This window comes from Lontra canadensis, unplaced genomic scaffold (genome assembly GCF_010015895.1).
Source record: "Lontra canadensis isolate GAN:19392208 unplaced genomic scaffold, GSC_riverotter_1.0 scaffold18, whole genome shotgun sequence".
In the NCBI taxonomy this organism is placed as follows: Eukaryota; Metazoa; Chordata; class Mammalia; order Carnivora; family Mustelidae; genus Lontra; species Lontra canadensis.
Genome location: NW_022631012.1, coordinates 13,345,878 through 13,361,026, shown reverse-complemented (window position 1 = coordinate 13,361,026; position 15,149 = coordinate 13,345,878). Strand labels below are relative to the sequence as shown.

The 15,149-nt window shown below is 43.7% G+C and overlaps 1 protein-coding gene across 2 annotated transcripts in view; it reads left to right on the top strand.

The window, feature by feature from the left end:
* LOC116869144 (aldehyde oxidase 2) overlaps positions 1-13,858 on the top strand; it is a 79,950-nt gene extending 66,092 nt beyond the window's left edge. The window contains exons 34-36 of one of the 2 annotated variants that reach the window (XM_032860124.1): positions 739-906; positions 10,493-10,568; positions 13,021-13,858. In XM_032860124.1, coding sequence (XP_032716015.1) covers positions 739-906; positions 10,493-10,546 — 222 coding nt within the window. In that variant the 3' untranslated portion in view covers positions 10,547-10,568; positions 13,021-13,858. Of the gene's footprint in view, positions 1-738; positions 907-10,492; positions 10,569-11,010; positions 11,061-13,020 lie in introns of those variants that run through there. The other variant, XM_032860123.1, reaches the window with a different exon arrangement.
* The last annotated feature ends 1,291 nt before the right edge of the window (positions 13,859-15,149 follow it).

Sequence of the window (15,149 nt, the reverse complement as noted above, 5' to 3'; positions counted from 1 at the left end):
GGCAATTTCTCTATTCCCCATAATTCCCACTTTTCCTTGCTGTCCTTCAACTGCCCACATCATTCACTTATATTACCTGACTGTTCCCTGCATGGGATAGGTCTGCATGCCATCATCTGGTACCCAAGTCTGTACTCTTCTTCTAGAGTACCCTACCTCCCCGGTGCTGCAGTCCTAACGAGGCATTTTTCTCTCACTCATGAAATTGGCCATTGAATGTGCTTCTCTAAACAGGATACCACACAGGGCACCCGGGAGGCTCAGTCAGTCAAGCATCTATCTTCAGCTCAGGTCATGATCCAGGGTCCTGGGATCGAGTTCCGCATCAGGCTCCCTGCTCTTCAGGGAGCCTGCTCCTCTCTCTGTCCACCCCCCGCACTCTCTCTCTAATGAGTAAATAGATAAAATCTTTAAAAATAAATAAATAAACAAACAATAGGATACCCCACACACACACACACACACACACACACACACACATGCACACACCTACCTTTCCTATAGAACAAAGATTTAAAGACAACATTACAGATCTAGGAAGTTCAGGGGCTACTGGGACTTTTATGAGTACTCAAGCTTCATTCAGTCGATATGTCAGTGAACAAATTATTGAGAATTACTGTGAGCAAGACACTGTGCTACGTTAGGGATACAATGGTGGAAAAAGACCTGGGTCCTGAAATATAGTAGCTTGTAATCTAGTCTAGAAGATTCTACAACAAACGTGCTCTCTTGCAGGGCCTGGGGGAGTCCGGGATGTTCCTGGGCTCATCTGTGTTCTTCGCCATCACTGACGCGGTGGCCGCAGCCCACAGGGAAAGGGGCATGGCCGAGGACTTCACAGTGAGGAGCCCAGCGACACCAGAATGGGTTCGAATGGCCTGTGTGGATCGGTTCACAGAGATGGTATGGAAGTATTGATTGTTTTCCTAAAAGGTGACTTTTCTGTCTCTTATTTCTTAGGCCTCTAAGGTAAATTCATAACCCAATCTGATCAAATTAAAAGCTCAAATTGTAAAATAAAAGCTAACCAGAGTACAAGAGGGTAAAAATAAATCACACAATACCTTTTTTATGTGTAGCAATTTTAAATTTTTGAAAAGCATTTCCACATCTGGTATGTGTTTGGTTGTCTCAGCAGCACCGAGGCGGGATGATTATCACGCGTCAAAAACTAGTAGCTGAATAGGAAGCAACTGGATAATGTCACTAAGCTGTTGTAAATATTTCCTCCTCTGTCCTGCCTAATCTATCCTACTCTTCAAGAAAAGCAAACACAGAAACTACCCGTGTCTCGCGTGTCTGTGTCTGATAATGCATTGTCCATGTGCCTTATACAAACACAGAGCACACCTTTCCTAGAGAAATAACAGGATCTTATTACGAGCTGCTGCTTGTGCACGGCACGACCATGCCTGCCAGCCCAGCAGAGGGAGGACGGGGCCGTCACCAGCTACATGCGCCCGCACGCAGCCACGTATTTGCACCCCCGACTGGTGCAAATACGTCCCCTCGGCGAGGTCGTTGAGCCCACCTGTGCCCATTTCCTCGTAGATCCTAATGTAAATAGTAACACTAGTTAGCACTGATTGAGCACTGTCCTAAATATTTTACAGACATCATCTCATCAGTCATTTCCATAACTCTATCAGGTAACTGGTATTATTTTCTTCATTTTACTATTGAGGAAACTTTGTCCAAAGTCAAGATTCGAACCCAGACCGTCTGGCTCCAGAATAGTACGTTGCCTCTTAGAGAGAAAAGAATTGATTCTGTACCTCTTAAAAGAAATTTGTGTGTTCAGATCTATAGTGAAAAAAGCCTCAATACTTAACTGACCTCTTCCAAGCATCCAGCCATAGAGCAGAAGAGTAATGTGACCCAGGATTTGGGAAGGCTGCTTAAAAGGAAGTGTCATCATGACACGTTTCCTTCCCTGACACGATCCGGTCCTCTTCCCATCTCCAAATCTGACTCCACATTTCTTGCGCTCCAGTCATACCCACCAGCCCATCTTTCCCACCAAGTGTCCCGGCAACAGCTCTGCCCTCCGGGCGGCCCCTCACCTGACTGCCCTGGAGGGTTACTACCGCCTGCCTCAGCTCAGTCCGGCTCAGCTGGCCACGGTGGGAACCAGCCTTCCTCCACGGCAGGGAGCCCTTCCCTGGGCTGACCCGAGCTTCGAGGGCCCGGTCCGCCCCTCCCAACAGCAGTGGTCACACCGTAACTGTGGAATCACTTGATTTCTACCCCAAAGCACGAGCACTCCCGACCTTTCAAAAAATGTTCTCAGTCAGCTTTTGCAGTAATAAATATCCCTTCCCCAAATGGGGCAGATTGACAAAACTAAAAACACACAGCAGCAGCTTCTAATCTCCCTTTCTTGCCCACGTTTAACTTCGTCAGTCTTCAAACGGCCTGGGTCCCAGAAAGCGAATTCCTTTGTTTCCAGGTTTTTGGGCCAGTTTTAATAGTTGGGTTATCTGGCAAAGTCAGTCTGTCACACACAATGGTAAAAAGTGGATCACTTGGATTCCAATTGCCACATTTTCTCCCAAGTCTGTTGGTTTTTTGATAAGTCTAATTTAATATGTCTTTGTGGATATAACTCACCTACTAATTTGTATACCCATCTTAAAGATTTTATTTATTTGGGAGCAAGGGAGTGTGAGCAACTCTCGAGAAAGCACAAGCAAAAGACCATGAGCCAGGGGCTGGGGGCAGAAGGAGGGAGAAGCAAATTCCCCACTGAGCAAGGACCCTGCTGCGGGGCTCAATCCCGGGACGCTGGGATCGTGACCTGAGCTGGAGGCAGACACCTAACGACTAAACCACCCGGTCACCCCTTCACATTTCCTAAAACACATCTAAATAGCACCTCATGTTATAATCTGGATTTGATATTATAAACCTCATTTTAGTAGCATGTATTATTTTTTATCTTCATAGAAGTAACACACATCCATTATGGAAAAGTAAGAAATATGTCGCAAAGAATAAGACGAAAGTTAAAATTAGCTGCAATCCCACTAATCAGAAATAATCATAAAAATTTTGGTATTCAGGGACACCTGGGTGGCTCAGTTGGTTAAGCCTCTGCCTTCTGCTCAGGTCGTGAGCCTCACATTGGACTCTCTGCTCAGCTGGGAGACTGCTTCTCCCCCTGCCTCTGCCTGCCATTCCCCATGCTTATGCGCTCGCTCTCTCTCTCTCTCTCTCTCTCTGACAAATAAATATAATCTTTAAAAAAATTGTTATATATATATATATTCATATATACTTGTAATCATCTTTTAAGTCATAATTATTTATATGTACCATTTACCTTATTTAGTACTCATTTTCCAAAATTGAGATACCCCTGCCATAAATGGTTAAAAAGATCTGGACCATGTAATTGCGAGTGACTTCATGATAAGAGCAAAGCTTCTTCAAATTCTTGACAACACTTCAGGGATTCAAGAGTTTCTCTGTTCTGACCTCCAAACACTAACAGCAAAGGGAAAACCAGAAGCCAGCCTCGAGTGGGGCCTCCCAAGGGAAGCAGAGAGGAGGAAGTTCGGACTCTTGGTTTAATAAAGAGGACAAGAAACACACAAAATACAGATTCTGTTACTTCCTGTCACAGGACAGGGCAATACTCCTCCATCCGTATTGTACCACAAAGCAGGTGGCAGACCTTGTTCAGGGGGCTGGGAATTCAGAAGTGAATGAAACAGAGGGCAGGCTCTCCCTTTGTGGTGCTTCCTTTCTGGAGACCATAAGTACCTTCCATCTCTCTAGTCTGGGTGGAAGCAGCCTCTTTGCTGGCCTTCCCATTCCTAGTGCAGCCAGAAAGTCATGGTGTGACAAATATGACCATGTCACTCTAGCACATATACAAGGTGAAATGTTCCCGTTGCTCCTCGGATAAAGATAGAACTTTTCAACTTGCCCTGCCAAATCTGTAAACCTGTGACATCCAGCATGGTCAGCCTCACCCTCTTCTCCAGCTGTGCGTGGTTCCCTCCCCTGCCTTCCCTCCTCACGCCTGCCGCCTTCTGTCTGTTCCTCTGTCAAGGACAGGGGCCTCCACCAAGCCTTGACTTTGACTTGGCTAATCCCTACTCACCTTTCATATTTTTAATCAAATTCAAGAAATCAATTCAATACTTTTTGCATATTTTGAGGTACTGGGAGTATACTGGTGAACCAGGCTCACAGATACTTTCTCTCCAGTTGTTTACAGTGTAGCAGGGGAGAAAGACAAAGAATTATCATGAATTATAGGTGCTAACCTGACTGTGGGTTATGCCTGTACATCAATAGAACAAAACTTTTCTAACTTTGCCTTAACCTTTTCTTAAAGTCAAAGAGGTCATAAATTTGGCCCCAGCTTTGGTCATTCATGCAATCATTCATTCATTTTTCCATGCACTGGACACTGCTGGGGAATAAGAGAAACAGCGAGCCAGTCAACCCCTGCCCCCATGGGGCTTGCACTGTACTGGGGAAACCAGACAGGAAACAAGTAAACAGACTCACAACATAATTTCAAGTGGTGATAAATACTGTGAAGCAAAATAGGGAAATCAAGGGCTAGAATGGGATGGAGAGATTATTTTTTATTATTTTTGATGGTTTATTAGAGAAATTTTCTCTAGGGCATTGCTATTTGAGCTGAGGCCAGAATGAAGTGAGGGAACAAGCATAAAGCTCGTAATGGTATGGTTAGAATATAGTTAATACAAAGGCCCTGTGGCAGTTTCATTGGATTCCAAGTAGCACAGGACCAAGTAGCCCTCAAAAACGGCTTTACCTTGTATGTCTCTGATATTGGTAGAAAAAAGCTTGTGACTAAGAGGCTGCTGTTGTTGTTCTTCCCGGCATAAAGGTAGGAGAAATAAAAACGCGTGGGGGCCTGGGTGGCTCAGCCAGTTAAGCATCCGACTCTTGATTTCAGCTCAGCTCACAATTTCAGGGTGGTGAGTTCAAGCCCTGCATCAGGCTCTGTGCTGAGTGTGGAGCCTGCTTAAGATTCTCCCTCTCCCTCTCCCTCTCTCTAAAATAATTAATTAATTGATTAAACTAAAATTTATGGCTTACTTATCTCCACATCAGGAGGGTAAAACCTGAATAACCCTTATTCCGGCTTCCCTCGCAATCAGCCTCTATCACAACCCAGGGCTATATCTTCGGTTCTTTAGAAATTACAATTTGTTCACACAGCAGGCCTCCTAAAGTTCTCATAGCCTGGCTCCTCACACGGACTCATCTCTTTAAAGTATCTTAGAACAAATCTGAGCCTCTATGAGATTTACATGTAATCAAACTACAACATGGTATTTTTTTTTAAAGATTTTATTTATTTATTTGACAGAGATCACAAGGAGGCAGAGAGGCAGGCAGAGAGAGAGGCGGAAGAAGGCTCCCCACTGAGCAGAGAGCCCGATGCGGGGCTCGATCCCAGGACCCTGAGATCATGACCCAAGCTGAAGGCAGAGGCTTTAACCCACTGAGCCACCCAGGTGCCCCATACAACATGGCATTTTAGTAGAAATACAGTCAACCCTTGAACAACACGGGTTTGAACTGTGCAGGTCCACTTATACCCAGATTTATTACAGTACAGCGCTGTAAATGTATTTCTCTTCCTTAAGAGTTTCTTTATAACCTCTTCTCATCTCTTACTTAATAATAAGAATACAGTATAGAATACGTATGTGTTAATCAGCTCTGTTATCAGTGACGTTGTTCATTTCGGTCAACAGTAGGGCTATTAGTACTTAAGTTTCAGGGGAGTCAAAATTATAAGTGGATTTTCACCTTCACAGGGGGTCAGCACCCCAGCCCCCACGTTGTTCAAGGGTCGACTGTATATAATGATTCACCCCGGCATATAACACTGTACTAGGCAAAAAAACAAAAACAAAAACAAGCTTTTTTTTAAGAAACAGATATTAACACTCCTAGTATATTGGCCTTTGAATTCTGTTGTCAAAACACAATTTGTTCCGACATATAAGAAGTCAAGGGGTTCAGAAGTTCTGTGTACCAGAGCATGAACATTGGAAAGTCTAAAATAGCCTCTTTTAATAACCTCCTTATAACCATAAGGTAAATAACAGCTGGGCTATATCTATTTCTTAAACAGAAATGATGGCCAAACCCTCAGTACTTTTCCTTTGGAATTAAATAAAATAACACAAGTAAAACTATTGTGTAAATATAAGTCACTCTGTAAATATTAAGTGAAGTTTCCACCAAACACCCATAACTATTCATGAATTTCTTCAAAATATGCCCCTCCCAAAGGGCTTGAGAAGAGTTTCCACATTAAATCAAGCTGACCTGCTAAATCGAAAAAATCTACCGTTAACACTAGCAGCCTCATTTTCACAGATAAGTAGTTTTAAGTTTCAACAAAAAGCAGGCCAAAAAAAAAAAAAATCTTCAATTTGAACAATCATTTACTATATCAAAGATTGTTTACATCTGTGGCTTTGCTCATCTTGATCAGAGTTGTTGACTGTTGTTTTTATCCACGGCCCGTGCCTCGGTGCTCAGCTCCTGCTCAGAACGCGTCGCTGATGGCAGGTTCTGCTCTGAGCCCAGCAGAGCAGCCTGGCTCAGCCAGTCACAGCCAGAAACATCATCCCATTTGTTCCCTTTTTGGAGACAGGAGAAAGAAAAATGTATTTCTTGGAAAATGTGTTTTGTAGAGTCATTTAAAATTCCACAAGGGGGAAAAAAAGGATATTTCTCTTAAAGATATATAGAAAATACCTACTTAATACTTTCAGGTTGGAACTTTTCCTTAGAAACAGTGATTTCATCCAAAAAACCCAAAACAAAACGAAACGAAACTTTAGGATTCAGAGACATGAAGAGCTCCACAGCTTTAAAAATTAGAAAAACCCTGCCTTGAAGAATTTGGCAGTAGGACAAATACAAAAACCTTGTTATCACTAGCAGCAAAAAGTATTTATTAAAGCAGCGACAACACCGTGGCGTGTGGGGGCTGCCACCGTGGGAAGCCAAGTAAAGCCAAGGAACAGACTCAGTTTCTGTCTCCTGGAAGCTACAACCCGACGCTCAGCTGACAAGCAAGTATCTAGACGGGTTCCAGTCCCCCCAACATTCTGAAGGGGCAGCTTTATCATGCTGACTCACAAGGAAGGCTTGCAACCCCAACAGGTGGCTACGTCGTATGTTCGGCTGAGGCCGGACTGTAGAGCAAGTTCACGGGAACCAGTCCTTTCATTGCAGACCGGTACCCAGCGCCGATGGCCGTGCCTGCCCTTACTCTGTGCGGCGGGCGGGTGCGTGCTCCTGAAGGCCTTCACCGTCCCACTCTGCAAACCCCAATCCGGCCTCCTTCCGCCTGCTCCCTTCCCTCCGAGGCACTGGCACCTCGCCGCCCCCCGTGCTTCTTGTTCCCTTCCTGCTTCTTTTGCATCCCGAGATGCCCAGACTGAGCGACAGCTGGCAGCACTAAAAGCGCCACCTGCTTAGTCGAGCAAAGGGAGCCCCTCCTGCCAGACGAAGGAGAGACACATGAGCATTTTCTACTCTGTCAGCGGCCGGGTTTGCCCGCACTGCCCTCGGCTGCTTTGTCCCCACACACTGGTCCTCAACCGCATACCTTGTGCGCTGGCTTACATTTCTCTGAGCAGAGGGAGAGGTCCTGCCCGTCCCCCAAGAGTGCGTTCTGCTCCTTGTAGTGTTGGAACCTCCCCCATCACATGTAGAAATGCGCCTTCCGCATCCTGTTCTGCTGAAAGCTCAGCCACACACACTTGCTAAGGCCTTCAAAGCAGCCCAGACACACCTCGGCACCGTGGGCCCCGGGAGCTGGAGCACAGACCCAAACGCAGGCTCAGGAGCGGACTCGTGGTGGAGGCCCCTGGGGGGCCTCGCTCAGAGCACTGTCTGCCGTTCTGTTCCCGTGAGGTGCGCACACACACACACACACACACACGTACTCACGTGCACACACACTCAGACGGGCATGTGCCCTCGTGTTCTTCATCTCGTTCTCCTCCTCCCTGCCTCTCTGTTACCGAATGTGCATTTTTGTATCTAAAAGCTCTCCTACCTGGTGCCAGGAAGTTACCCCCTCCAGCTGCGAGAAGCAGAGGAGGAAGAGAGGCAGGCACAGACCTGAAAGGGAACAGGGCAAGGCTGGATGCAGAGAGGGAAGCAAGCAGTGCACAGCATGAAACGGGCAAGAGGCAGCGGCTGAACTAGTGGCGGACAGGAGCTGCCGTGCGCTCGGTGGCTCAGACACAGGCCCTGGAGTCAGAAGGCTGTGCGCGGGAGCCCTAGCTCTGCCTTTAGTGATTTACATGGTTTCTCCCATCGTTCTGTTTCCTTATCTATGAAAGGAGGGGAGAGGTATGCAGAGAGAATAACTCTAATTACTTGACAGCGTTGTAGTCAAGAGTGATTAAGATAACGCATGAAAAACACTTCACAGTTGTCACACATAATGGTCAAGGCACACTGACCACGAGGACGGTGATGGTGATGATAACGAAGATGACTGAGTCAGAAGAACCCATGACCACCTTCAGATTTAATGGTTCCCAGACAGACTCACAGAACTCAGAAAAGCTGGTATGCTCACGGTTGTGGTTTATTGCAATGAAAAGCTACTGGCTGACATCAGCGAAGGAAAAAGGAACATAGGGCAGGGTCCAGGACAGACAGGCACCTGCTTGACCAGTGCAGTCACACAGACAACACCTAATTCTCCCAGCAATGATGGGTGAGAAGGTATACAAGGCATTGCCAATCAGAGAAGCTTACCTGAGCCTTTGTACCCAGAGCTTTTATTAGAGATCAGTCAAGTAAACACCAGTTGTCTGCATCTGACCTTAGTTACTCAGTGTCCAGACCTCCCAGAGGTCAAATGATACCACATGGCTCAAGGCCTGAGGTAAACAAAGACATCTTACCAGGTGGCATTTTAAGGCCTTTGGTGTTACCGCCCAGGAGCTGGTCTGGGGCTAAAGCTTTTTTTGAAATGTGCCAGTTTTGGACAAGCCAGCCTGCTGACTTAATGCTTTACTGCACGATGATGATGGTAAAGGGTCCTGCATTGATGGCAACTCCCCATTGCCACTAGGCCTTGAGACCAATGAGACTGGGCCAGATATAGCTCAGAAGCTGAGAGTTCGTGAAAAGCAGAATTGATCTTGACAGTCATAGTGAATATTGCCTTCATTAAGAAGAAGATGATGGCACCAGGGATAGAAGATAAAGGGAAGATCTCCAAAAGCCAATGGAGAGCAGCTTAAGTTCCAGAGGTGGGGCCTCGGAGACCCCCTCTCCCAAAAAAGTTAGGTCCTCACTCCAAGAGCTAGGGAGTGGTGAGACCCAAGAAGGCCAGGAATGACTGTGTTCCGAAGCTGAGGGGCACCCTGGGGGCCTAGGTCTGGTGAAAAGAATTGGAAGCAGGTTTTGGAAAGAGTAAAAATTCCATTCCCTTTAGCAGAGGAACTGACCTGAATCCACCTCAGACTACACTGAGGAGCTTTGTCCGGGTCTTGCCCAGCCCAGGTGCACCAGGCTGATTGTAGACGCTATAGCCAAGCAACTCCCCAGCCCTGTGAAGTAGAGAATGCGGGAAGGCCCTTTGAGAAAGGCAAACCTAGCCTCTATTTACATTTCAATACAGACTAAAAGAAAACAGCAGAATTTGTAAAGATAAGAAGTTAAAAGTTGTGTTTTGCTTGTTTTGGTTCTTTGTTTTTTTGTATTTCTGTGAAAGAAATATCAGGAGAAAAGCTTTTTGGAATCTTCATAACTTTCCATTACTTATGGGAAGTTTGTTTTTGTTTTGTTTTGAACACTTTTGTAACTAAAAGCCAACTCTCTAAACAAAAACGGGGGTGGGGGGATGGGGGGTGCGGAGGGAGGGGGGAATACCGACTCTTTGCCAGACCTAAGAGGGAAAATTCCCAGCAGAGGACTCAGGAATTAAGGAGCCCAAGGAAGAAGGATAAACAAGTTAAATTCTTGGGGCTTGTAGCCCAGGATAATAAATGAGCCCAGGGGTTAATTAGCAAAGGCGCTGTTCCACACAAATCATACGTGTGGCTAAAGGTATAGATGAGGCTGTTCTCAGATCACTGCAGAAGAGACCAAGTCTGTAGGCTCCCATGCAAACAACTCTCACCTAACCACTCTCCCCTTCCCACAGTCCTCCCCCAAACATTTCCTAAGATATATCATTCTCAGGGGCGCCTGGGTGGTTCAGTCATTAAGCATCTGCCTTCAGCTCAGGTCATAATCTCAGGGTCCTGGGATCAAGCCCCACATCGGGCTCCGTGCTTAGCAGGGAGCCTGCTTCCCCCTCTCTCTCTCTGCCTGCCTCTCTGTCAAATAAATAAATAAAATCTTTTTTAAAAATTTCTTTTTCAAAACCTACAGATTCAAGATAGTTTTTTCTGATGAGCTATTGCAATGGCATTATGACATTAAGTATTTTATTTACTTTCTTTCTTAGATCCCAAGAGATGACCCGAAGACATTTAAGCCTTGGTCCATCCCTATAGCATAACATTGCTGTCATTTCTTAAAAGGTAAGAATATTAAGCTGAAAGATAAATTACTCAGAAAGAAAAAACATCAGCCGGTTGACTAGCTTTCAAACTGTACTCTAAGGAAATTTAGGATTGCACAAATGTATAAATCAAGTTTTGGGTTTTTTTTTAAGATTCTTTATTCATTTGAGAGAGAGAGAAAAAGGAGCAAGGGGAGGGGCAGAGGAAGAGGGATAGGCAGACTCCCTGATGAGCAGGGCCCCTTGCCACCCAGAACCCCAGGATCATGACCTGAGCTCAAGGCAGACTGACTGAGCCACCCAAGAGTCCCTCTAGTTTCATTTTTAAATCTTATCCAACATTTTAACACTACACATGCATGGCTCTGGATGCTGATAAGGAAAGTCAGGGTCTCTTACACAAGAAAAACAGCAATTTTTCTTTTCATTTTTTTCTCTTTTTAAAAGATGTTTATTTTTAGGTAATCTCTACACCCAGCATGGGGCTTGAACTCACAACTCATGTTGTGACAAGAGTCACATGTTCCATGGACTAAACCAGCAAGCTGTCCCAGTTTTTCTTTTCATCTTAAAATAAAATATAAAATGAGAAAGCTGTGGATTAAGATATTTTCAAGATTCTATTGCCTGATTCTTTTGAGAATTACTTATATCTTGAGTGCAAAACACCAAATTAAAATTTATTGCTTCCCACATTTATAATTAATTATTGCTATTTAAAAGAGGTATCTAGGGGTACCTGGGTGGCTCAGTGGGTTAAAGCCTCTGCCTTCGGCCCAGGTCATGATCCCAGGGTCCTGGGATCGAGCCCCACATCGGGCTGTCTGCTCCGCAGGGAGCCTGCTTCCTCTTCTCTCTCTCTCTGCCTGCCTCTCTGCCTACTTGTGATCTCTGTCTGTCAAATAAATAAATAAAATCTTTAAATAAATAAATAAATAAATAAATAAATAAAATAAAAGAGGTATCTAGTTGTATTCGTTGAGCTCAACTGCTACAGTTTTGTAGTGCAACTTAACACAAAACCCGGACCACTGAAGGCTTTGGAGCACGGCCACCAAAACCGCCTGGGAGATATATGCTGACAAAAAGAAAGATACTTTCATTGTTGGAAAAGTAAACCGTTTTTCTACACACTTACTGGGCAACATTTTCTAATGCCGAATATGAAAACAGAGTTGAGAACTACATCGTAAATTCAGAGAAAAAAATTTTTTCATCGAACTCGAATTTTCCAATTAAATGTCTAAAACAACCTATGCATATTAACAGATATGTTTAATTCCATTTTGCTTTGTCACATAAAAACTTGCATTGATAGTTTTGCTAAATCAGACCAAACAATTGGTGAGACTTTTCTCTTTTCACAACAGCAAAAATCAAAATAGTCAACATTTAAAATTATATTTTAAATCATTATAAAATAGTAATTAAATAACATGCACCCACTTATAGAGGGCAGAATACCTAGCTCCTAGCCCTTTAATTATTCTCTCTCTCCCTACCTCTGTTGTTCCAAGTACTAAAATGTGGATATGGGGGCGCCTAGGTGGCTCAGTGGGTTAAAGCCTCTGCCTTCGGCTCCGGGTCATGAGTCAGCAGGGAGCCTGCTTCCTCCTCTCTCTCTCTGCCTACTTGTGATCTCTGCCTGTCAAATAAATAAATAAAATCTTTAAAAATAAAAAAAATAAAATGTGGATATGATGGCAAATTCACTCTACTCCCTGTATAAAACAAGGTTTGTAAAGGGTACCACATTGTGCCTGACACTAGTATTTAATCAAGGAAAGCTACACACACACACACACACACACTCACATACACACACACTCTCAGATATGCTACGTGCCAAACTTTAACAAATTGAAGACCACCAGTGAATGAACTGGGTTGTCAAGTTTTGTACAAACTTCAACATAAAGGCCATCCTCAGAGCACAAGAGAAACTTAAAAAAACAAAAATCAAAACCAAACCCCCAAAATCTCTTTTGCTGCTTTACCACTTAAAGCTATTTTTTGTGTCCGAATGATCCCCGTGCTGTGCAATTAAAATAAAGATGTAGATATAAATTGCATTCTTAGTCTTTAACTGTCATCCTTTACCTGCATTTTCAGATTTTTGCTTTCTTCAAAGTAGCATCATTGTTCTCACATATCTGCTTTATAAGCAAATGTTAAAACATTGACCTTCTTAAATTTATACCACACTAAAATTTTGTGTGTGTGTGTGTGTGTTCTGATAACATTTTAAACCTCTGCTGAAAATGTGTGAAAATCTCTGAGCTCCTCCAGCTTCTCATTTATTTTATAAATGAAGACATGGGAGCCCAGCAAGAATAAGAATGACCTAAATGTACTTATTCGTACCCATAAAGCTCCACCCACCCAATTTTACAACTATTCATTGTTTTCCTTATAAGCAAAAGTTGGGGGATTTGCACTCTTTTATAATTATTCTCTTTTTTTTTTTCCAGGTGTTTCAATTTTCACAAGTGAAAAGGTGGTTTGTTAATCCCAACTGATATTCTTATACTGTTGTGGAAAAAAGACACAAATTTTAGAAACATTATTCAGGTCTGATTAGGTGAAAGATGAATCATTATTTATAAATTATTTACTTAGACTTTCTAGGCTAGAGGTCACCAGACCAACTTCGTAATAGCCACAGTAGCCAAGTTTAAGTTTGATTTGTTTCTGAAGATGTCATGTAAATATTGCTCTAAAAGCAAATTGTTTCTTTCTGTGTCCATCCAGTCTGACAGGACTAGTAATGCAAGTTACAGACCTAGAAGGAAAGAGGCTTCTCGGTAAATAAATACATGGTTACTTTTCCCAGGGATATGTTCAATTCAGTGGCCATAGATAGGAAGACCTCAAGAGTTCTGCAAGGTTTGGTTTTGTTCCTACTGTGGATTAGCTGTGGGTCTGTGCATGTGCATTTGACAGCAAAAGAGTGGTATTTTACTCATGTCCATCAGCTAGTCAACTGGTTAACATTCTTTTGGAATTTGGAGAGAAAAGGCAATGTAAAAACGTTTTCAATATATTATCATAAAACCCTTTTTTTTTGTCTATAAAAAACACCTGATCTAGTATGAGTTTCAGAAATACTTCACTGCTCCATTTCCCATATATTGAAGGGACTAACAAAGAGCAAAAGAGTTCTAAATTGTACGTTGTAGTTTAAAACATCGGGGATGCACCCAGTTCCATTAATCTGATTTTTGGAGGCCGTCAGAGGAGGAGAAACCAGAATAAGAAGTAGGCCTTTTTTTGACCAGGAAGTCAGGAGGTAAACTGACATTCTGTCCGGCAGAATTTGTGTGATAAGGTCACCGAGCCAACTGTCCTCAGTGACTCGGGAATGAATGAGGGAGGAGGGGCTGAGCTGAGATCGCTGGGTGGAGGGTGGGAAAGGCGAAAATCGGGCTTGCCCTACAGGGAGCCTGTAGGTCCCTGGAGGCTGTGAGCACACCTGGTCGAAGCGACTGGGATCCGGCTGTGTGCAGGCCTGTCCGCAGACTTTGGAGGCTTCACTAGGCCGCAGGGGTCTAAGGGAAGAAGGGGGACTGGAGCCCAAAGAGAAAGGAGACTACAACAGAAGGGTCACAGGCAGGACAAAAAATTATGCAAGACTTTTGCACACATAAGCAGAAGAGCTTGGGAACTTAGTGGGAGTAGCCAGGGCAAAATCAGTTGAAAGTAACAAAAAAAAGTTTTGACTCTGAAAAATAGAACCCTTAACTGTGTAATCTAATGTGAATATAAAAAATTTATTTTGGGGCACCTGCGTGGCTCAGTCAGTTAACTGTCTGCCTTTGGCTCAGGTCAAGATCCTGGGGTCCTGGGATCAAGCCCTGTGTGTGGCTCCCCGCTCATCGGGGAGCCTGCTTCTCTCTCTCCCTTTGCCTCGCCCCCACTTGTGCTTGCATGCTCGCTCCATCTCTCTGTTAAATAATAAATAAAATATTTTTAAAAAATTTTTTTATCATCTGTATCATTTTAAACAGTGGTAAGTGTTATTCATATTTTGTAAAAATTTGGTCTGTTGGGGCTAAGGATGGTTAGTTACTAGGCATTTATTTTCGATTTGTCACAGTTGAGAACTCTAAAGCAGCAAAAATAGAAGGGTCTGTATGAAAATTACTTGTGTGAGTTGATACACAATCTGAATGGCATGGATATCAATCAAATATTTTTTCAAAAAGGCTCATTTGAAACCACATACTTGCAACCAGTTCTTTAGGCTCTACTAAGCATCGTTAAAGGATAGATTCTTTGAATTAATAATACATTCACACAGTTCAAAAATATAAAAAGGCATATAGTGCAGGGACTTACTCTCATACCATCCCCATCCAGCCAATTCTCACACAAGCAAGAAATATAACCACTTTCTTTTTTTTTTTTTTTAAGATTTTATTTATTTATTTGACAGACAGAGATCACAAGTAGGCAGAGAGGCAGGCAGAGAGAGGAGGAAGCAGGCTCACTGCTGAGCAGAGAGCCCGATGCGGGGCTCGATCCAGGACCCTGGGATCATGACCTGAGCCGAAGGCAGAGGCTTAACCCACTGAGCCACCCAGGCGCCCCAAGAAATATA